At 33.4% G+C, this 23,349-nt stretch overlaps 1 protein-coding gene across 1 annotated transcript in view; it reads right to left on the bottom strand.

Annotated features, from left to right (window-relative positions):
* Positions 1-5,713: 5,713 nt before the first annotated feature.
* LOC133172963 (zinc finger protein GLI1-like) overlaps positions 5,714-23,349 on the bottom strand; it is a 50,342-nt gene continuing 32,706 nt past the window's right edge. The window contains exons 4-9 of the mRNA XM_061307827.1: positions 20,448-20,522; positions 14,790-14,952; positions 11,298-11,674; positions 10,660-10,913; positions 9,785-9,903; positions 5,714-8,258 (exon numbers count right to left, since the gene is read on the bottom strand). Coding sequence (XP_061163811.1) covers positions 7,591-8,258; positions 9,785-9,903; positions 10,660-10,913; positions 11,298-11,674; positions 14,790-14,952; positions 20,448-20,459 — 1,593 coding nt within the window. The 5' untranslated portion in view covers positions 20,460-20,522 and the 3' untranslated portion in view covers positions 5,714-7,590. The remainder of the gene's footprint in view (positions 8,259-9,784; positions 9,904-10,659; positions 10,914-11,297; positions 11,675-14,789; positions 14,953-20,447; positions 20,523-23,349) is intronic.

Below are 23,349 nucleotides of genomic sequence, written 5' to 3'. Positions count from 1 at the left end.
ATGCAGGCTTATGGTTCAATGATAATTTTTAGTAAATCAAATTACCCTAGCTCATACAGGGTCTAAATGTTGTCTTTTCCTATGGAATACAATTTTTCAAATTAAAATTTGTGTGATTAGCATTCATAAATTACTGAAACTAATAAATGCTTAAAGTTAAAAGGCATTTTGAAGATATTCTTAGAATTAATTGAAAAAAATATGACATAATTTTGTAACCTTTGAATACTGTAATTATTGTTTATTTAAATCAGGCTATCATCACATACAACATGTACATTCATTTCTCAATACATGTACATTTACCTAGTAAAAATACCTGTACTGCATGTATCTGATTTTTTTTTTTACTGAAATTCTTATATTTATACACCTTGTCAAATACCATGACTTGTCATTTCTACTCCAGACACTAATGCACGTAAATGATTAATCACTTGAAATCATTTAAATGTGTCCAATTCCAGGTTAATTATTGGGCCCATCGCTAGTAAACAGTTAAATTGTACTTACTATTGAACAATTATAAAGTGAGTGTTAGATTATAATTGATTTTAAAAATCTTTTGCAAAAAATCAGTGTTTTTTTTTAGTTTTAAAATTTTTTCAAATGTAAGTCAAACTCAAAGTCAAGGTCATGTCAGGTCAAAAAGGTTGGTACCCCTAGAAGAAAGGTTTTGTCACAAGGATTACACACATGCAATAATGAAAGCTTATCACCAACCATTCAAGGCAAGGTCAAGTTTTTGCAGACAAACAGATAAACAGATGGATGGACAGATCAAAGCTATATGCATCCAAGTCTTTTATTACAGGGACATTAAAAAAGTCCCTTTGACCTCAAAATCAGGAGGAGTCTTTTTAAGGCATATTGACTAAAGGAATAAAATTTCAGTCCAAAAACTAGTATTATCACCAGGAAACCATTTTATGCAAGATATAAATTTTTGACCTTGACCTAAAAATCAAAGGGGGTCTTCTTTAAGTCTTTGGGAGTTATGATATATACTATAAATGAAGAAAAGTGTGATAAAGGTCACATGGAAGGTTAAGGTCCAAATAATGACATAGTTGAATAGCTCTCACCAATTTGCATTAGTGAATGAAATTGATGAAAATATTACTAACAGTTTCTTTGAAAATGAGTTTTAAACAAAACATAATACAGTCAAATAACAGAGAAGTTCAAGGTAAAATAAAAATTGGACACAATTGATAAGTTCTCATAAATACATGTATGTATCAGTATATGTGCTTAGCTAAAAATATCTTGAATAATTTTTTGAAATTGAGCAAAACAAATTTGAGAATAGTAAGGTCATGATCATCGAGAAGGTCGAGGTCAAGGTCCAAAAATATTGATGCAATTGAATAGCTCACATCAATATGTATCTGCATATGACGTTTGATAAATATATCTTGAACATGTTCTTTGAAACTAAACTAAATGCAAATTTAGGCAAGTGAGGTCAAAGAGAATGTCAAGATCCAAAAAATTTGATGCAGTTCAATAGCACTCACCAAAATGTATCAGAATATGAAGTTTGATAAAAAAAAATCTTGCACATTTTTTTTAAACTGAGCTAAATGCAAATTATTATTAGTGTGATCAAAGTCAGAGGAAAGGTCCAGGTCAAAACTTCTTGCTGCAGTTGAATAGCTTTCACTTTTATGTATCAGCATATGACATTTGATAAAAATATCTTGAATATTTTCTTTAAAACTCTGCTAACACCAATTTATGAAGTGAGGTCGTCAAAGATCAAGGCTCCCAAAAATGTTTTGTCTAATTTTATTTATCTATTATTTGCAAGTCTACCTTGTCATTTAAAAATTATGCTATTCCATTGACCATTCAATCACAGTGATTAATCAATATAGGTGAATAGCGAAACAGAATAACTTCTTTCAGTAGAATACAAATTAATAAATTGACCAAGTGATGCAGAATTTCAAAATTATAGTAAAAATACCCTTACTCAATACAATTATATTGTATTATATACTCTGTTTGTCTACTAGATGCCCAGGGGCAGAGAAGTCAATTTTCTAAGAAATAATGCATTTCCACCATAGATTTAACATAGCCCCACCCAAACGCTAGAGCTCCTGACTCAAGGGCCAAATTCACAATTTTGGAAGAGGCACCCTTGCTTATCATAACCATGCACTTAATATGTTTGCTAAATACCTATAGTCACACAAAAATGTTTTCAATGAAATAAGGCATTTTTCTATATATTCCAAAGAGTTCTACCCAAACACCAAAACCCCTGACCCAGGGGTTATGAATTTCAAGCTTTTTGAAAAGGCATCCTTGTTCAACACAATCATTCAGTTACATTGTCTGCTTAATACCCACTAGCAGAAAAGATTTTCAAAGAAATAATGCATTTTCACTATATATTCAACAGATCCCCTCCCACCACCTAGACCCCCAGGCCCTGGGGCCAGATTTCAGAGTTTTGGAAGAGGCATCTTTGCTTATCATAACCATGCACCTTGTTTATCTACTTAATACCCAGAAGCCGAGAAGAAGATTTTCAAAGAAATAACGCAAGTTCACTATATAATCAAAAGAGCCCCACATTAACACTAAAAACCACTTACCTGGGGGGCAATGAAATTCCCAATTTTGGCAGACACATCCATGCTCATCATTACTATGCACTTGAATAAGTTTATTTAATACCCAGTGGCAGAGAAAAAGATTTTCAAAGAAACAACACACTTTCACAATATTATCAAAAGAGCCCCCCTCCCCTTCCCACAGAATCCCCGACCCTGGGGCCACAAATTTCACAGTTTGGGAAGAGGCACTCTTGATCATCTTAACCATGCACTTGGTTTATCTGATAAATATCCAGAAGATTTTCAAAGAATGAATGCATTTTCACTAAATAATCAATTTAACCCTGCCCCTACAACAAAACCCTCACCAAAAGGCCATGATATTCACAATTTCAGAAGAGGCATCCTTGCTCATCAAAAATATGCACTTAGTTTATCTGCAAAATACTCAGGAGCAGAGAAGAAAATTTTCAAAGAAATAATGCATTTTCACTTTACAATCAATACAGCCCCCACCCCTCCTGCAGAACCCCTGATGGGCTGGGACCACAGGCTTCACAATTTTGGAAGAGGCACCCTTAATCATATCATCATAACCATGCACCTAATTTATCTGCTTTATATACAGGGGTGATACAGGGGTGGAGAAGAACTTATGCCATTTCACTATATGATCATTAGAATAGAAGATTTTTAAAGATATAACTAATTTTGATGGGTTTAGCCCTACCCCTGAGATGCCAGGGAAAAAGGGACCATGGAATTCATAATTTTTGCCCCCCCCCCCCCCCCCCAGATGTTCTATGCCAAATTTGGTTGAAATTGGTTCAGCAGTTTCAGAGAAGAAGCTGAAAATGTTCAAATATTAATGCACAATCCAAGACAGATGACACACACTAATGGAAGAAAACAGATAGCAATAGGTCAGCTGAGTGAATCAGGTGACCTTATAAGCTCCACGGAAAAGTAAATTTATCATCTGGAAACCAGGAAATAAAGTATTACTACAGACAAACAGAATGCATGAATTTTTAACCTTTACCTTTTCACCTAAAAATCCAGTTGTCTTTTTCAGGCCATAAGGAGTTGATTTAAAAATTTCATTGAGAAAATCTCAGAGAATCTAAAGATAATCTGGGAAACTGTTATTTGTGATGTATGAACTTATGACCTTGACCTTAAAATCAATAAGGGTCTTCTTCAGGCCATAAGAAGTTGTAATATAAAATTTCATTGCAAAAGCTCAGAGGCTTTTTAAGATATCCAGAAACAAAAGTGTTACACACAGACAGAATGACAGAGAGGCAGATTCAAATTAATATCCCCCTATTTCAGTGAAAGCAGAGGACAAAAAGTAGTTGGGACTTCCAAGTCACTTCAACATATACATGGCATTCAAGATATCAGTGTTCAAGATATCAAAGTTCAACTTCACCAGAAAATTGAAACAAACATACAACAATTTGTTATAACAGATATAATTCATTTATTTAATCCAAAACAATGTATCACAACAAATAAACGAGTTCATATGTCACTAAATGCTTTATAATATAGCACCTATACAACTGAGAAGAGAACTGAATCCTAGACATCTTATGATAGGCAAGAAATACACAATAAAATCTTATAGTTCATAATGCTTTCAATATTTTTTTTGAATAAAGAGAAACAAAAACTTCAATTTTATAAATATGTATGGAATGCAACATGAATTGTTTGGCACAATCAATTTTGCTTAGATCTTTGGAAGGTATTGGGTGCTGACACAGTTAAAATGAATTTTGGTCCCAGTCCATGTTTCTTTAACTTAAAATTGTATATATTAATCAAAAATATTTTATATCCAGCTTTTAAATTAGGTTGCAATAAGTTGAATGTTAAGTTGTATGTGTGCCATTGTGATGCATTACATTACACAAAATGTATATGAGGTTTTAAATAGAAACATGTACCCCAACATCAAACAAGAGGCCCACGGGCCACAATGCTCAGCTGAATCACTAATGGCCTTGCTATTTGTTCTACATCAGTTTTCCTAGATACCCCGGTATTCCTATTTAAAAAGTCTGATTTCCTAGTGTGACCCCATTTTATTCCTTGGGGTCATGATTAGAACAACTTGATTCTACACTACCTGAGGATGTTTTCATATCAAAATGACTAATTATGCCTTTCCTGTTCTTGAAAAGAATATTTTTAAAGATTTTTTTTCCCGTTAATTCCTGTGTAAAATTTTGATTGTCTATTGTGACCCCTTGGGGTCATAAATTGGAGAAAACTTAAGCCTACACTACCTAAGGATGCTTCCATATCAATATGACTAATCATGGCTTTGCTGTTCTTGAGAAAAAAATTTCAAGACTTTTTTCTTCTATATTCCTAAAAAACTTTTAATCACCTATTGTGGCCCCACCCTATGCCCAGGGATCATTATTTGCACAAACAAGAGACCACACTAGGTAATTGAGGATGCTTCCATATCAATATGACTAATCATGAAGATTTTTAAAGATTTTTCCTTATGTAATCCTTGTATAAAACTTGGATCATACCCTTGTGGCCCCATCCTACCCCAGGGGACATGATTTGAACAAACTTGAATCTACATTATGTAATGAAGCTTTCAATAAGTTTCATCTTTTCTAGCTCAGTTGTTCTTGAAAAGATTAAGATTTTTTCCTATATATTCCCATGGACAATTTTGATCACCTATTGTGGCCCTACCCTACCCCCAGAAGGTCATGATCTGAACAAACTTGAATCTACACCTGTAATGAAGCTTTCACTAAGTTTCAATTTTTCTGGCCCATTGGTTCTTGAGAAGAAGAAATTTGAAAGATGCTATTAAATTATCACTAATTCTTAATTCTCTCCACTTGAAAGAGGACATGGCCTTTCACTTGAACAAACTTGGATCCCCTTCACCCAAGGATGCTTGTGGCAAATTTGGTTGAAATTGGCTCAGTGGTTCTGGAGAAGAAGTTGAAAAGTTTGCAAAGACAATGACGACAACAGAAAAATCTGATCAGAAAAACCTCACATGAGCCTTTGGTCAGGTAAGCTAACAATAAATTGAAGAGATGGAAGAGAAATTAAATGTTTCCTTCACAATTTGAAACTTTAAAAGTTCTTTTGTCAATTTACACATTAAAAAGTATTTTATACATCATTCAAATTTATTGAAAGTCCCTATTAATTATAGTACAATTATTATTTTGGGAGAATCTTCACATATAATTTATCATTAATAACTTACACATTTTAATTCTATTTGATCTTGTTTAATAGTAGAATGATCATTCTGTCATTTATCTATCCCTTAATCTCAATAAATAAAACACCTTAGTTGATTTCCCTCATACTTTATCATTATATTATGCTAAGCTTTTGAGGTATAGCTTCAATTTAAATTCAAGAAAAAGATTTCCATATGTGCTGCTAATCTTAGTTGTGAAATATTTCAAGTCTATACCAGACAGTATATGATTACAGTAAGTTTTTAGCACTCTGGTGTAGCACTTTTCATTAAAATATAAGTAAATGAATAATGAACACCTGTTCATTTTAAATGCAAACAGGAACATTTAGTACAGTAAAACATGTTTATAGTGACCCTGCTTCTAGCAAGTACCTGTTTATATCACAGTCATCATGTGTTTAAAAGATCAACATATCCACTGTATACTGATAACCAAATTCAATATAACATGTAACTCTAGTCAATCTTAAGGGTTCACTATATCCATGCTTTACTGTAAATTCAGTATATAACAAAATATGTCTCTTTATCTACTGGGAATGTAGCCTTAATCATAGTAAGAGTTATTTCCCTTATCACAGGGTCAATGAACTTTAATGAAATAAACTTTATGGCATTTAATAAATAATCAATTATTAAAATAAAATAATAGGAATAAATAGAGCAACTCAGGAGAATGTATGAGTGAATTAATTAGTATACTGACTTTTGATCAGTACACTTGTCATATCAAAATTGATGTCTCAAAATCTACACATAAAACCAAGGTCTATATGCAGAAATGGCTCAACTCCTATTAATAAGGAAATTCTTTTTAGAAATGCTCATTGACAAACTGTACACTTACACACTGTCTCAAACAAGACAATGAAGAAAATATGCAAGGAATGGGATTAATGTCAGACTTATTTTTTCTCTATGATGTCACAAACTGAAGGTATTTCTCCATAAACTCTAACACCGAGGAGAAAAGAAGCTCAATAAAAAAATTGTTCCAATTTAACTTAACTATATACTCATGCATCTTTTATCATTACTGACAGTTCTGTTAATTTCCATTAGTTTTATCAAATTAGATGTAAGTTCTATTACATAAAGCATGGCATCAACTTGGGAGAATCATGTCTGGACTTAAGATTATGTGATGTACTCCAATTTTAAATTTTTTGTATACATTTCAAAGATATTTAAATTATTTTCTTTTGGTAAACAACTAAATGCATTAAGCTTGAAAACAATACAATGTAGAATTATGCACAAAATCAATACCAAACAGATAGGAAAACAACAAAAAAAGTATGATACAAAGATATATCGACCTAAATGGCTCCAGATACACAATGCTGTGATGATTATTAAACTGACATTTTTGTGTGCGTGCAGGAATGATAAGTATATATCCAAATCCAAACTGTCAGGCTAGCTACCTTAATTAACAATAAGACATGATTATTGCAATAATACTGTTAGGTAGAAATCTTCGTTGCTTGTGACAAGAAAGTCACAGTTGTATTTCATTATTACAAATTATTAAAATACATTTAAATAAAAAAAAATCACACATAATTCTAGTGTTCATAAAAACATGGACGGAGAAAATAAATAAATGAAAACAACTGCCTTTATGTCATAAATAAAGAAAAAATATACAAGTAAAATACATTGATTTGCAAGGCAGAAGTTTCCCAATACGTTTTTCTTTCCTTTTTTAAAATACCCCAGAGCTATGAGACAAAAGAAAAAAAATAACATTGCTGGTCACTCATCCTCAAACAAGGCACTATGCACGGATGAGTTTCCATTCTGATGAAAGTGTGGAACTTCTCTGTCTCCAACATCCACATCGGATCCCGTAGAGGGGCTGCTGGTTGTCAAGTCCAGAGGTCCATCTTGGCATTTGGTTTCCAGAGACAGTTTATCACTTTCAATGTCCAGTTTGATGGGAGAACTTGGAGACACAGTCACCAAGCTGTCAGCTGGTGGAATTGACATTGACTGTAATCCACCTGTTAAGACAGCAGACGACAACATCGGATTGGAGGGAAATATTCCATGAGGAGACATATAATGAGCAGGCACACTTTGTTGAAGAATGCAGCTCGTAGGAATGCTGTACAATTTCTGATTAACGCAGGTGGGTGACGGATTGGAGGGAATGGGCGGAGACAAATTTTGTGGAGGAGACCTCCGCTGATCGGGAGATTTTGATTTGGAACTCTTGTTATCATTTTCACCATTGAAGTAATGTCCATGGGTGCGGACATGTTTGCGTAGAGAGCTTGGATCGGTATAACGTTTGTTGCAGCCTGGCATTTTGCAGATGTACGGTTTTTCCTCTTGGTGAGTTCGAACATGCTTGAATCGGTCACTTGAGTTTGAGTAGGCTTTGTTGCATCCTTCAAAAGGACAGATGTAAGGCTTCTCTCCTTCAAAAAATAAAAAAAAAAATATCATTCAGGATGTGATTTAAAACTTTTTATTATCATTATTATATTATTTTTATTTTATAACTCAGTCACAGTCAATTGGTGCTACTTCAGTATCACAAACTATTTTAACAAATTTTGCAAAAAAATTCATACTGGGAAACAGTTACTCTATACATTTAACCCAGAATTTCATAAAAAAGTTGTCTTGTACCCTAATTTTTCTTTCCAGATTTATCAATAAAATAGCAAGGGAAACAAGAGGCCGATGGGCCACATCGCTCACCTGAGTAACTTTGGCCGTGCTGTTCTTTACCAGATTTCCCCCCATGTAATACCTATTGTGGCCCTGCCCTCCCCCCGGGGGTCATGGTTTGAACAATTTAAAATCTTCACTACCCCATGATGCTTCCACATAAGTTTCAGCTTTTCCATCCAGTGGTTCTTGAGAAGAAGATTTTTAAAGATTTTTCGTATATATTTTAATGTAAAACTTGGGTTCCCTAGTGTGGCCCCTCCCTACCCCCGGGGGTCCTGATTTGAACAATTTAGAATCTACACTACCCCAGGATGCTTCCATATAGGTTTCAGCTTTTCTGGCCCAGTGGTTCTTGGGGAGAAGATTTTTAAAGATTTTTCCTATATATTTCAATGTAAAACTTGGATTCCCTATTGTGGCCCCGTCCTACCCCCCGGGATCATGATTTTAACAATTTAGAATCTACACTACTTGAGGATGCTCCCACTCAAGTTTCAGCTTTTCTGGCCCAGTGGTTCTTGAGGAGAAGATTTTTAAAGATTTTTCCTATATATTTCAATGTAAAACTTGGATTCCCTATTGTGGCCCCGTCCTACCCCCCGGGATCATGATTTTAACAATTTAGAATCTACACTACTTGAGGATGCTCCCACTCAAGTTTCAGCTTTTCTGGCCCAGTGGTTCTTGAGGAGATTTTTTAATGACCCCACCCTATTTTTGTCTTTTCTTGATTATCTCCCCTTGTAAGGGGACTTGGCCCTTTATTTTAACAATTTAAACTCCCCTTCACTCAAGGATACTTTGTACCAAGTTTGTTTAAAATTGGCCCAGTGGTTCTTGAGAAGAAGTTGAAAATGTGAAAAGTTTACAGACGGACGGACGACGGACAACAGGTGATCAGAAAAGTTCACTTGAGCTTTCAGCTCAGGTGAGCTAATAAAACTATTCCTCAATACCACAAATTCCTAAATATATCAAAGTTCTCCAAGATCAAGTTTTTATGTTAAACATCTGTACAAGATTATTATTAATGACTTACCAGTGTGTGATCTGTTATTAATGACTTACCAGTGTGTGATCTGTTATTAATGACTTACCAGTGTGTGATCTGTTATTAATGACTCACCAGTGTGTGATCTGTTATTAATGACATCAGTGTGTGATCTGTTATTAATGACTTACCAGTGTGTGATCTGTTATTAATATCATCAGTGTGTGATCTGTTATTAAAGACTTACCAGAATGTGATCTGTTATTAATAACTTACCAGTGTGTGATCTGTTGTGAATCTTGAGATTCTCTAAGCGAGAAAAACATTTTCCACACAAAGCACAACTATGAGGCTTTTCATTGGTGTGGGTCCTTATATGGATAAGCATCTTGTACCTGGAAATAACATACATAAGTTCACTTTACATTGAATTTACACGTACACCTAACAAGAGCTAAATATGCTTTATACAAATGACAATCTCAGGCATCTTAAATTTCTAAAGGCAGTACCTTTTATTATTTTTTGTCTTTTAAAATGTATTTTCAACTAAACTTCTTTATAAAACTTGCACCCATAGTATGACTCCTGTTGATCATAATTTAATCAAGAATGAATTCAACATCACATGAAGATGCATATATATTACATGTATTGTATCTATTTAACAAATTCTTCTTGTTCTTAAGAAAAAATGTTAAAGGAATTTCTACATATATCTATTTTAAAGTCATCACTCCCTCTTTAATCTCAGGAGCCATGCTTTCAACAAATTTAGTATTACATGTAGTACATTATTCAGTAAGCTATCACATACATTTTGTGGTCCAGTTGTTCTAGAAAAAAGTATTACTAAAAGATCCAATATACTTTCAGAATTTATTCTCTGCCTCCTACAAGCAGAATAGCCTTTTGTATGAACAAAATCTGATTTCCATTTATTTAAGGAATCATTGTTTCAAAGTTTATGAAAGCAGTCCAGTGGATTTAAATCAGAAATAAGTTTCTAGATGATATCTGACACCTGTCAAAACTGATCAGAAAAGCTCACTTGAGCCATTTACTAAGTTGAGGCAAAAATCAATGAAACAATAAAATATGACAATGTATATTATTTCAGCAATAGATCTATAAGTTTATCAGGACCCTACCTAGCGTTGAATCCTTTTCCTCTTCTAGGACAACCTTCCCATTTACACTGATAGTCAATATCAGGTCTCTCAACCTTGACATGTTGGTCATTGACATGGTTGACAAGGTCATCCATTTTGAGGAACTTGCTGTCACAGTGCATCCATCTACACTGGTGGAACTGCACCCTAGGGGGTGAGTCCTCTTTATCCCTCGGGTACAGCCTTAGGTAGGGAAAACCGCTGGTAGGAGAATTATTACTGGACTGGGATGTCTGGAAATTATTGACAGCAGAAATATAAAAAGAATTCCTCAAGTATTCATTAAAAACCTTTTAAATTGATTTCTTGAAAGTGCAAATTTTATCATTTAATATCAATTAAAAGAATTTGTAAATGTTTTCTTCTTTTTTTTTTTAAAATGATTTTTCATCAAAATTTTAAAACACTGTTGTTTTCCTGGTATTTTTTTAACAAAATGATTTTTCAACAAAATTTTTCATACTTCTATTCACCATTTACTACTGATTTGTAAAACCTGAGTCTTCCATCTGGAATACTGTAATTTTACATTTATTATCAGTCCTGCTTTCATTCATTTGGTAGTTACAGACATCAAATGGATTAAACAACACTTCACAGCATATTTTTACACTTACATTTTGTGAATCCTCTGATATTGTGGGTGTTGTGATCATAGCAGATGGAGTTGCTAAGGGACTTGGAAACCCCTGGGTGTCAAGGGTATTTATATGTAGGTCTGTATGATGAACATTATTTGAAATTCTAAAATTTGGAGAGGTTACAGACAGATTGTGGACAATATCACTGTAGCTCAATTCTGGTGAAGCTGCTCTTAGATTTGCTTCATAAGACGTATTATGCTTATTCACAAATAAATGGTCAGCCTGGAAGTTTGTTAGCATTCCAAACGACAGTGGAGGGTCACATGACAGGGAAGCTGCCCGATTCTCTGGGACTCCCTCCAATCCATGTCCTAACCCTTCACTGACCTCACTGTTGCTGGATTTAGAATCTGTAATAAAATTCAAATATCAATTTCAATTTATTTTCAGCTAAGATATACAACATTAAAAAGAGAGTTAAAGCACATCAAACAGGAGGCCCGTGGGCCTTGATGGTCACCTGAATATCACAAGTAATTGAATATTCTCCAAGACATGAGTGTCATAATAAAATTCAAATATCAATTTCAATTTATTTTCAGCTAAGATATACAACATTAAAAAGAGAGTTAAAGCACATCAAACAGGAGGCCCGTGGGCCTTGATGGTCACCTGAATATCACAAGTAATTGAATATTCTCCAAGACATGAGTGTCATATACAAATGCCCACATTTCTCTGTTACAAATTTTCCTTCCAATAACTAGCCTAGTCCAAATGATCTTGGATCATTGCTGTGACAAACCCCTATAGTTTTTAATCAACATTTGTATCTAGTATAAACATTTAATGGGCAGTCAATACTATAGACTCTTAATTGTATTTGTAGGGTGGTTGAATTGTTATCTAACTTAAAATATACATGCATAAATAGTGCTTTCTTATATTTTAAAAAGGGAAAAAAAATTAAACAGATCATTCTATCCTTGACCCTGAACACTTGCTCAAGGGACGTAAAATTTGTTAAATGTTTAATTTAGGCATAGCTTAATTATGATGATTTTCTGCTTGTGCTTTAAAACATAAAACAGTGGTGTGACGGTAATTAACAAGCCAATAATCAGATTTCTTCACCTTCATGACAATATTTTTGGGAACACAATTTTGACTTAACAGTCCCTAAATTTGCATCTCTCATCTGAAATATTTTTTACTGCTAAATGCTATTCATACAAAAGGGACTCAATAATTTGGCTTGTATTTTTTGGGTGGAATCCGAATCAGTTTAAGACAATAAAACTTAACTTTGTGTAAATTGTTAAGAAAATATAAGCATGATAAGTTAAGCTCTGAGCCAAGCTGTTGTTTGGAAGGCAATCACTTTGTAAAATGCCAAACATGCTTAAGTTTTTGGGAAATTACTTCAAACTTTAAAGTTATTCATCTGGATAATTTTAATCCAGAGGTAGACTCTATGTTAATGTCAACACTATAGATTTCTTTACCGATTTTTTTTTGGGGGGGAGGGGGGGATTGTTAAAAAGTGACTGTTATTACATACAGATTTTTATTAGAGTATTTTTACAGGTATATTGGGTGTTATTACCATAGTTTGCTTTATTGATTTTTAGTAGTTCATCATACTTATGGAGGAGTGCTAATTACTCATTTATAATAATAACACAAATAGACTGCATATTCATGAGTTAAGATTTCAAAGATGCAATGCACTTTAAATATAAGACCAACTAGCTTCACCTTTTGAACATAAACCCAACATCCAGGATTCAGACATTTTATAATATAAGAAGTGGATTTATACTGTAATACTAGAAATCTGACCAGTCAGCAAGGGCCCCGCCAATGGGTAGAAATATAAGGGTGCAGATTAGGGGATGAGAATTTTTACTTAATTCCAAAAATTTAAAAATATATAAAGAATAAGCAATAGAAACTGCTAAATATCCAACAACCTGTAAATAGTACCCTTGTATTTTCATAAGGCAGTAAAAAACATCATATCTATAATAACTAAATTAAATGTATATTTAAAGAAGAATGAAGCATGTGTTTTCTAAAATGCCAGCCTTCAGTGAATGCAAATATCACCCAGGCTTGACCTTAACTTCAAAACAAATATCAGTTGCAGACAAAGGTGTAAATTAATCTTAAAGTGACAGAAAGATAACCTTCTAAAATTTTCTGCAAACCAGCAAGATAATCAATCCCAGGGGATTAATTATACTGCTCTCTCAACCTTTTCTTCTTCTAAGTTTACAGTAAGAACTTTTTCAGCAATGATAGAATGAGGTTATTATCTGAATACCTGTCAAAATAAATAGTATTCTTGAATTTACATAAGGCAGAAAAAAGAAAAAAAAAGAAAATCACAATAATAACGATATCTTTATCTACATGTAAATCTTGTTTTTAGAATTCAATAAAATCATAACTCATTGTGTATTTTACCAAAATAAAGTATGAACATTATTTAAATCCACATTTCAGAGAATGTAAACATCATTCAGAATTGACCTTAACTTCAAAACAAACTTCATTTGCAGACAGAGGTGTTAATTAATCTCAATGTAGCAGATAAAGATTAATGCTTTGGATTTTCTTCAAGAGGAAAGTTAATTAATCCCAAGAGACTCATTGCAGCCTTTCATAGTTTACAATAGGAACATTCTCAGCAGTTATCTCTCTTTGCCCATTAACTCTTATATAAAGTTGAGGAATCTACCCCATCACCCCAACTCCAAACTGGGTGACAAAGAGAACCAAACTTAGCATCAAAATACGTCTTACTGCCTCTTCAACCAACATACCAAATTTGAACTTAATTGGTCAACCCTAAAAAAAGTTGTTAAAAAAACCCAGAAAATTTGTAGATGGAAGAATGACAGACAGACAGACAGAGTGATTACTATAGGGCACCCGTAAATCCTTGCAGGGCCCTAATAACCATGCAAGCATTTTGCCTAATAAAATTTTCATAAAAATGAAAAAACTCTGTAATTTTTTTTTTAAAGCTCTAATGCATCCTTAATACTGTAGAAGTTCTTTTTTCAGCGTGGTATCAATTAATGCTATATGTACACTGCAACAAATTTTCCACGGAAATTTGTCCCAGCATACTTTTAAAAGTACACTTAAGGCATATAGAGCCAATCTAAGATATCCATGTTATTTCCTATCCACAAAATGAACAGAAATTGTGATTCCATGGAATTTTGACTCTGTGGAAAAAAGTAGGTTTACAGTATATGATCAACTCAATCGAAGGTTATTGGGACAGGAACCATGAATTTATAATTCTGTTCCCCTTTACTCAAATGCAATAAACCAAATTTAGGTTCAGTCATTTTAGAAAGGCAGCGAAAAAATGTGGAAAAATCAAAAAAAGGTCACTTTTGACTCAGATGACATTAAAATTCATTGAATTGAGTTACGGGTAGTACATGTAGTTTTAAAAGTATGCAATCATTAATAAACATTAATTCAAGAAAGTTAATACATGTATACCTGAAAGGAGATTTCCTGAAAGTTTGATACATTTAGTCATGCTGAGGACACTACATGTATCAAAATCACTCCGAGACTTGTCACTGCTCTCATTTCCATTCTCTTCTTGCATCAAAATCTGTCTCTTTTTGTTTTGTTTCCTAGAAGCTGAATTCAACAAAACCTGAAAAATTGATTTCAATCTCAATGAATATAAGATGACAAGGTTCAGAGAAACAAGGCAAAAACAAACACAAACGATAGCCCATGGGCCTTTGCTGTCACTCTAGAATCATGCACAAACTTTTTCCCTAGAGAGATCACTACAGGCCTAGCAGTCACTCAATTATCAACAAAAACATTTCTGAGAGTTCATTTTTAAAATATTTGATCCCAAAGGACCATGATTTCAACAAATCTGAACATACACAACTTAACACATTTTCATATTTGACAGATTCTAGCTTATTATTCCTGTCTTGGTTCCCTGTGAACTAGCTCCTGGGATCATGAGTTCAATCCAAAGTTATTTTTTTTTTTATAATGTAGCTACAGAACTGTAGCATTATGGTTTTTTAAATTTTAGTCTTTAACTATAACGCTACAGATCCCGTAATGCAAATATGGTGCAATTTACGGCGCAAGATTTTCTGTGCACTTTGGGGATGTATTTCTCCACTTTCCAGCATTGGCCAATCAATAACCCTACATTCCCTTATTCTAGACATATTCTATAACCAACCTGTATATTTTACCCACCTCCCAACCTTTTATAGTTGTCTCTACAGACCTATCATCCGACAACAAATTCATGTAAAATCCATTTCCCAAACGTGGAAAAAACCTATTTTGGTGGTGGTAGGTCCACTTTTTTGGGGGGGGGGGGGGGGGGGGGTCCAAAGTCATTTTTTATTTGCTTCAGTATATACTTTTAATAACTGCAAATACCAGGGGGTCCAGATCCCCCTCTAGATCTGTGCATGATAATTAAACTAAACTAGAAGTCTCTGACGAGACTGTAGCTCTACTGGTTTGTACTTATAAAAATAGAAGATAAAAGTAGCACTTGGACTTGAAACTTTGTAACAGCAATACATAAAATAATGATCCTTGGTGAAGTCTCTTTTTGTTTTATGGAGATTTTTGTATCATTAAGATCTATGCTATCAGACTAAAACTGTAGGAGAAGTAGCCTTTTAAAAGAATTTTACAGAAATTTCTATTTTAGTAGCCATGGCAGCATCATTCAACAAAATAAAAACCAGAAGTCTCTGACGAGACTGTAGCTCTACTGGTTGTATTTATAAAGGAAGATAAAAGTAGCACTTGGACTTGAAACTTTGTAACAGCAATAAATAGAATAATGATCCTTGGTTTAGTCTCTTTTGTGGCAAGATTTATTATCATATCAGACAAAAACTGTAGGAGGAGTAGCCTTTTAAAACAATTTTACAGAAATTTTGATTTAAGTAACCATGGCAACATCATTCAACAAAAATCAAAAAACAATAACACCAATTAGGTATCTCTGTAGTCTACTTGTATGCCACATTATACTGAAATCAGACAAAAACTGTATGAGGAGTAGCATTTTGAAAGTATTTCAAGAAAAATTTTATTTTTAGTAACCATGGCAACACTGTTCATCGAAATTTGAAACTGGTACAGAGAATTATGTATCTTCGTGTAGTTTACTTGTGTGCTAAAGAATACTAAAATCAGACCAAAACTGTAGGGGTAGCATTTTGAAGGTATTTCAAGGAAATTTCTATTTTTAGTAACCATGGCAACAATGTTCATCTAAATCAGAAAATCAATATAAAGAATTATGTATCTTAGTGTAGTCTACTTGTTTGCCAAGTTATACTGAAATCAGACCAAAACTGTAAGAGGAGTAGCATTTTGAAAGTATTTCACAGAAATTTCTATTTTTAGTAACCATGGCAACACCGTTCATTGAAATCAAAAACCGATACACAGAATCATGTATCTTATTATAGTCTACTTGTGTGCCAAGTTATATTGAAATCAGATAAAAACTGTAGGAGGAGTAGCATTTTTGAAAGTATTTCACAGAAATTTCTATTTTTAGTAACCATGGCAACATCGTTCATTGAAATCAAAAACCGATTTATAGAATTATGCATCTTAGTATAGTCTACTTGTGTGCCAAGTTATATTGAAATCAGATCAAAACTGTAGGAGGAGTAGCATTTTGAAGGTATTTCAAGGAAATTTCTATATTTAGTAACCATGGCAACAACATTCATCGAAATCAGAAAATCAATATAAAGAATTATGTATCTTAGTGTAGTCTACTTGTTTGCCAAGTTATACTGAAATCAGACCAAAACTGTAAGAGAAGTAGCATTTTGAAAGTATTTCACAGAAATTTCTATTTTTAGTAACCATGGCAACATCATTCATTGAAATCAAAAACCGATACACAGAATTATGTATCTTATTATAGTCTACTTGTGTGCCAAGTTATATTGAAATCAGATCAAATCTGTAGGAGGAGTAGCATTTTTGAAAGTATTTCACAGAAATTTCTATTTTTAGTAACCATGGCAACATCGTTCATTGAAATCAAAAACCGATTTATAGAATTATGCATCTTAGTATAGTCTACTTGTGTGCCAAGTTATATTGAAATCAGATCAAAACTGTAGGAGGAGTAGCATTTTGAAAGTATTTTGCAGAAATTTCTATTTTTAGTAACCATGGCAACAACATTCATCGAAATCAAAAACCGATACAAAGAATTATGCATCTTAGTATAGTCTACTTGTGTGCCAAGTTATATTGAAATCAGATCAAAACTGTAGGAGGAGTAGTATTTTGAATGTTTTTCACAGAAATTTCTATTTTTAGTAACTATGGCAACACCGTTCATCGAAATCAAAAACCGATACACAGAATTATGTATCTTAGTGTAGTCTACTTGTGTGCCAAGTAATATTGAAATCAGACTAAAACTGTAGGAGGAGTAGCATTTTGAAAAATTGTTTACAGACGGATGGACAGACAGACAGACGGACGGACAACGGACACCTTACTATCGCATAAGCTCTTCTGGTCTCCGACCAGTAGAGCTAAAAACTGACCAGTCAGCAAAGGTGCAGCTGAGGCATGCAAGGGTTGATTTAATTAACAAGGATGAGATCATGTTATCTTGATAATCAAAACGTTTCCAAGGTCATGAACTTTAAGGAAGGATTAATGTCATATAACATAGGGCACCCAACCAAAATGATGTTTGTAATTATAAAATGCCAACCTTTAGTGAATGTACTGTAAATGTCATCCAGACTTGATCTTTACTTTAAAACAACTTCACTTTAAGACAGAGGTTTTAATTACTTTTATTTAATGTGTAAAGAGATAAAGATTAGGCTCCAAGTCCTCTGCAGCAGGCAAGATTATTAATCCCAAGGGACAGATTGCAGCTTTGATCTTTTTGAACCGAGTTTACAATGGTAAAGTTTTCAGAAATCATTTATATTCATACTCTTGGGGTTTTCACTCATTACTTCATTCACTTGGTGTTCTAGGGAATTTTGCCCCCAGAACTACTTATTTTTTTCCTATGTGTAGTGTAGATTATTTTTGTCTAGATATGTAGGTCATATAGTGCAGTACATTGTATTATATTGTATGCACAAGTGGGATCAGCCTAGAGAATCTGTCTAGTGCCTGCAGGGATCAACCCCAGCTGCAGTGTTAGCGATAGCTTGTATGCTTCTGGGAACAGTTCAGAGTTTTGTGACCTGCTGGGATCAGCCCCCATTATTATGCTTTCCTAGGATTAAGCCAGAGTGTTTGGTGTGTCTGTGCTTTTAGGGATCAGCCCCAAGCATTAAATCTTGATGAGTAAAGCCTCCTGGAATCAGTTGGGAGGTTTGTCTTCTTTTGTCCCAGGCATTATAACATTCCTGGGATCAGCCCAGAGTGGTATGTTCATGCCTTTAGGGATCAACCCTAGGCTTTGCATCTTGTTAAGTATCCTCCTGGGATCAGCCTGGAAGTTAGTTTTGTTTTTATAGCCTGCTGGGATCAGTCCTAGGCATTATGCACTCCTGGGATCAGCTCAGAGTACTGATGTGTTCAGGCCTTTAGGGATCAACCCTAGGTATGATTTTGGCTCTTGTGCTCCATGGATTAGCTCTGAGTGACAATTATATTTGGTTGTTCCTTTTGTTTTGGAATGAAAAGTGTGAGGAAGTAATGGGTAGCCCTCAGAATGCCAAAATATCATGAATAATCATTGGTATGTACATTTTCCTTTATTAGTTTCAATGTGTTCAGGTGTTTTATTTGTGTTACTGAAGAATGATAGGTATTACACCAACAGAACACTTAAACCTTGCTTTGTTTTGTATATAAATTCATTTTTATGTGAAGTTAGGAATCTTTCCCATCATCCCAGCCCTCAATCAAATGGCAAACAGATTCAAACTTTAACTGATTCAACGAATGTTTTTTTTTCTATTAATTATTTAAAATAGCAAATTTGAACATAAAAGGACAGTCATAAAAAGGTGCTTTTAAAAAAAAGAAAATTTACGGATGGACAAAATAACAAAGAAAATAGTAAGTGATAGGGAGACAGAAAGAGTGATATTAGAGAGGCACAAATCCCTGAAAGGCCCTAAAAACAAGGCATTTACAAAAAAAAAAAAAATATTGTTAATATCAAGTATAATTGAAAAATATACTCAATTGCACCGTTTTTGGAAAATTAAGATGAGAATCTAAAAATTAAGTTTATGTGGCAATCAATGGAAAACTAATAATAAGAGAACAATGCTTCGGAATCCATACATTCCTTTTAGAGTTGTAACGATACAGCAATATATCAATTGTACAGTATTGATTGTGTGTCTATACTATATGCATATCCTATCGTCATTCCAAAATCGGGATAAAGGAAGTGCCTTTTTTAACTTTACAATAACTTGGTAAACAAAATGGCATCCATAAGCGTAGTGGCTAATGAAATTTTAGACACAAGTATTGAAATTAGAAACTCATCTGTTTCTTTAGTTACTTATCAGGTAATCAAAATTTCACAATTTGTTTTTAATCATAAATTACATGTTATGTCATTTTTTATTCTGCAAAATGGAATTCATTATATTGTACTTATAATTGTATCGTGAAACAGAGTTGTATCATGTGTCAGTTTCATACTGTGAATCATCTGCGATACTCAGGCCGCAATTTCCTACCCAGGTGACTTAAAACCCACTTTTAATCATACATTCCCTTTACAACCAATGTCTTAAGAACAGACATGCTGAATCTTTCAGCCGACGGAATTCCTCTATCAATTTTATGATTCTATCATTTTTTGGAAATTAGATCATTAATCTAAATGTCTCCATAAATTAAATATTTTTTGATAGTCTATGCGTATATACCCTTATTGGTTTTTTAAAAAAAAAAATTAAAAAAAAAAAAAAATATTTAGAGTCAGGAAAACAAAATCTTAGCTTATGCATTTAAAAGTTTTTGTTTCACACTTTTTTTTTTTGACAAAAAAAAAAAAAAAAAAAAAAAAAAAAATAGCAATTTGCAATTCAAATAAATTTTATTTTTTAAACTTTGCATGATAACTTATAAATTATGATTCTGAAATAATTCCCCCCAAATTAAAAATGATGAAATAAATCATACCTCTGACTTCATGATTATTACTCAGGTATGCACCAGGTCTCTCGTCAGGATGCGGAATAATTCTGCATGGTTCACCTACAAAAATATATATAATGACATACTTTATTGTCAATTATCACTTATATTTCACAGTTTTCATATACCCTACTGCCCAGTTTTGTTCAGGCTGGTCACCTTGCTTAGCAAGTAAACTAGGTCACTATCCTCATTTTCTGAAGTTCAATATACCTCATTTGATACAATGGCATTCAGAAGTGTTAATTGATTTATATATGAATACAGACACATGACGTTTGGAGAAATATCTTCCAATAAGATTTCTTAAAGATCTAACCCTTGGAAAGCCCAAACCCTTGCATCACCATGTTTCTTAATCATTCCCGAGTAAGGTAAATGGTATGAGCCCACTCACTTACTAATTAATCTCCAAGCAATCTCCTAAAATGCCATTCACTAAGTGTCTGATCCCTAACTATACAAGAGGTCCATATGCCATACACTCACCTGAGTACCTTAGGCCTTAGGCCCTGCTGTTCTTCACCAGATTCCCCCTTGTAATACTTATTATGGCCCCATCCTATCCCTGGGGGTCATGTTTTGAACAATTTAGAATCTACACTATCCCAGGATGCCTCCACAAAAGTTTCAGCTTTTCTGGCTCAATGGTTCTTGAGAAGAAAATTTTTAAAGATTTATTCCTATAAATTTCAATGTAAAACTTTAATTCCCTATTATGACCCCCACCCTACCCCTGGGGGTCATGATTTGAACAATTCAGAATTTACACTACCCCAGGAAGCTTCCACATAAGTTTCAGTTTTTCTGGGCCAGTGGTTGTTGAGAGGAAGATTTTTTTATGACCCCACCCTATTTTTGTTTTTTCTTAATTATCTCCCCTTGTAAGGGGGCTTGGTCCTTCATTTCAACAATTTAAACTCCCCTTTTCCCAAGGATGCTTTTGGGCTGTACCAACTTTGGTTAAAATTTGCCCAGTGGTTCTTGAGAAGAAGTTGAAATGTAAGAAGTTTACAGATGGACAAACAGATGAATGGACGGAAGACGGACAACAGGTGATCAGAAAAGCTCACTTGAGCTTTCAGCTAAGGTGAGCTTATAATAGTGTTGTGCTTTGCATGTACTATGCCTAAATACTATTAGTAGTAGTCAGGGTTTGACACAAGGTGCACGAGCCGGAGGCTTTGCATGTACTATGCCTAATACTATAAGTAGTAGTCAGGGTTTGACACATGGTGCACAAGCCGGAGGCGAATGTACTATGTGTTAGGCCCTGACTACTATTTAGGCATAGTATATGCAAAGCACAACACTATCATTATTCTTATGCTGACTCTTGTAAGAAAACCACAATTTAAATAAATCCCTGTGTGCAGACATCAAATCTCATTAATTTAATATTTTTTCTGTAAATTCCTGCATTAAGTTTTATACAAACAAGCATTTTCATTATTCCATGGACTTACTTCGTGAAATGATGTGTAAAGTGTAATAAAAATAAGTACAAAATTTGTTTGAATATTTCATTACCCCTCAGTGATTTTTTTTTTTTTTTTGGTTCTCAACATGTTAGTACACCCCTATTATGACTTCACATTGTGATAAGTCATATTATTTGTGTGTGTTTCATGCAGTTATGTATATCATACAGATAGTTTTATAGAATTTTAGTAGAGTACAGAAAAAAAAAAGTTTACATGGCATTATTTTGGAAAAATTATTTTTGTTTTTCCTTTAAGTGTCATATATATTTGAAACTATGTTTATATACATTAAAATAAACTGTATCAAGTAACAGCTTATATGGCATAATCAGTAGCGCCTCAGACCGCTGTCAGATTTTCTTCAGACAAAAGAAGCCTTCTTTCGGCATAGTATTCTTACACTATATAAATCCTTAGAACACTATGTGAAAATAGTTGGGTATTATTAATCATATAGACAGAAACTTATATTTTGTAATTTAATGACATTTATGAAACCACATTTAATGAATAACTTAATTGATTCAAATTTACACAAACACTAATGCAATCTTGCATTGGATGATAAGCGTTTTTGGTGTAGTTTATGTCATATATAGCATGGTTGATTGAGACTCCATTGACAGCTTTCTTGGGTAGATTCAGAGCTCTACCACAAGGTTTAGTCATTAGAAAATGGCAAATAGGAATTAGCTTGGGCAATTATTAACATGACCTTATAAATAATAGCTGATAAACATTACATCAAATGTACTATTAGTTTTATTTTAATTAGTGTTATGTAAATATGCTAATGTACATTAAAGTACTTTACACGTACGATAAAACGTTAATGTTATGCACATTGCAGCATAAACATGCAGTTAAAATTAATGCAATTCTGTGGATCTTTTCAAAAAAAATCTTACGACATATTTTTATCTTAAATGAAAACTTATGATAAAAATCATTTTCACAAAAATTCTTAAGAAAGTCGTAAGTGCAAAATCTGTCGTAACTTTATGAGAGCCCCAACCCTCTCTCAAGTATTTTAAAACCGATTTTATTGTAAAAATATAACTGCAAAAACCAAAATACATGTTAAATTGAACTTTGTAAAACAACTTACAATATTATTTTATATTTTTTTCACAATCATTGTCGAAAACTTAAATGAAATACACTACTTAATATTTACAATGTACGTTTCACTTACCGGGTAAGATTTTCGTATGACCTACTTTTACGTCAGACTTATGACTATGACGTCACATTTTAAACTTCCTTGCTTCACAAACGATTGGATTCGATATTTGTTGTCAATAATGTTTGTTATGCTGAAAAATGTTGAAAACTAAGTTTTATTTTTTTATTTCACCCACTTTTTTAAGGATTATAAAGCATAATAAGTCGTTGCTAGGGAT

This window comes from Saccostrea echinata, unplaced genomic scaffold, assembly GCF_033153115.1.
Source record: "Saccostrea echinata isolate AGI-Se365-2 ecotype Australia unplaced genomic scaffold, CSIRO_AGI_Sech_v1 ptg000056l, whole genome shotgun sequence".
Lineage (NCBI taxonomy): Eukaryota > Metazoa > Mollusca > Bivalvia > Ostreida > Ostreidae > Saccostrea > Saccostrea echinata.
This window is presented reverse-complemented; position numbering and strand designations above follow the sequence as displayed.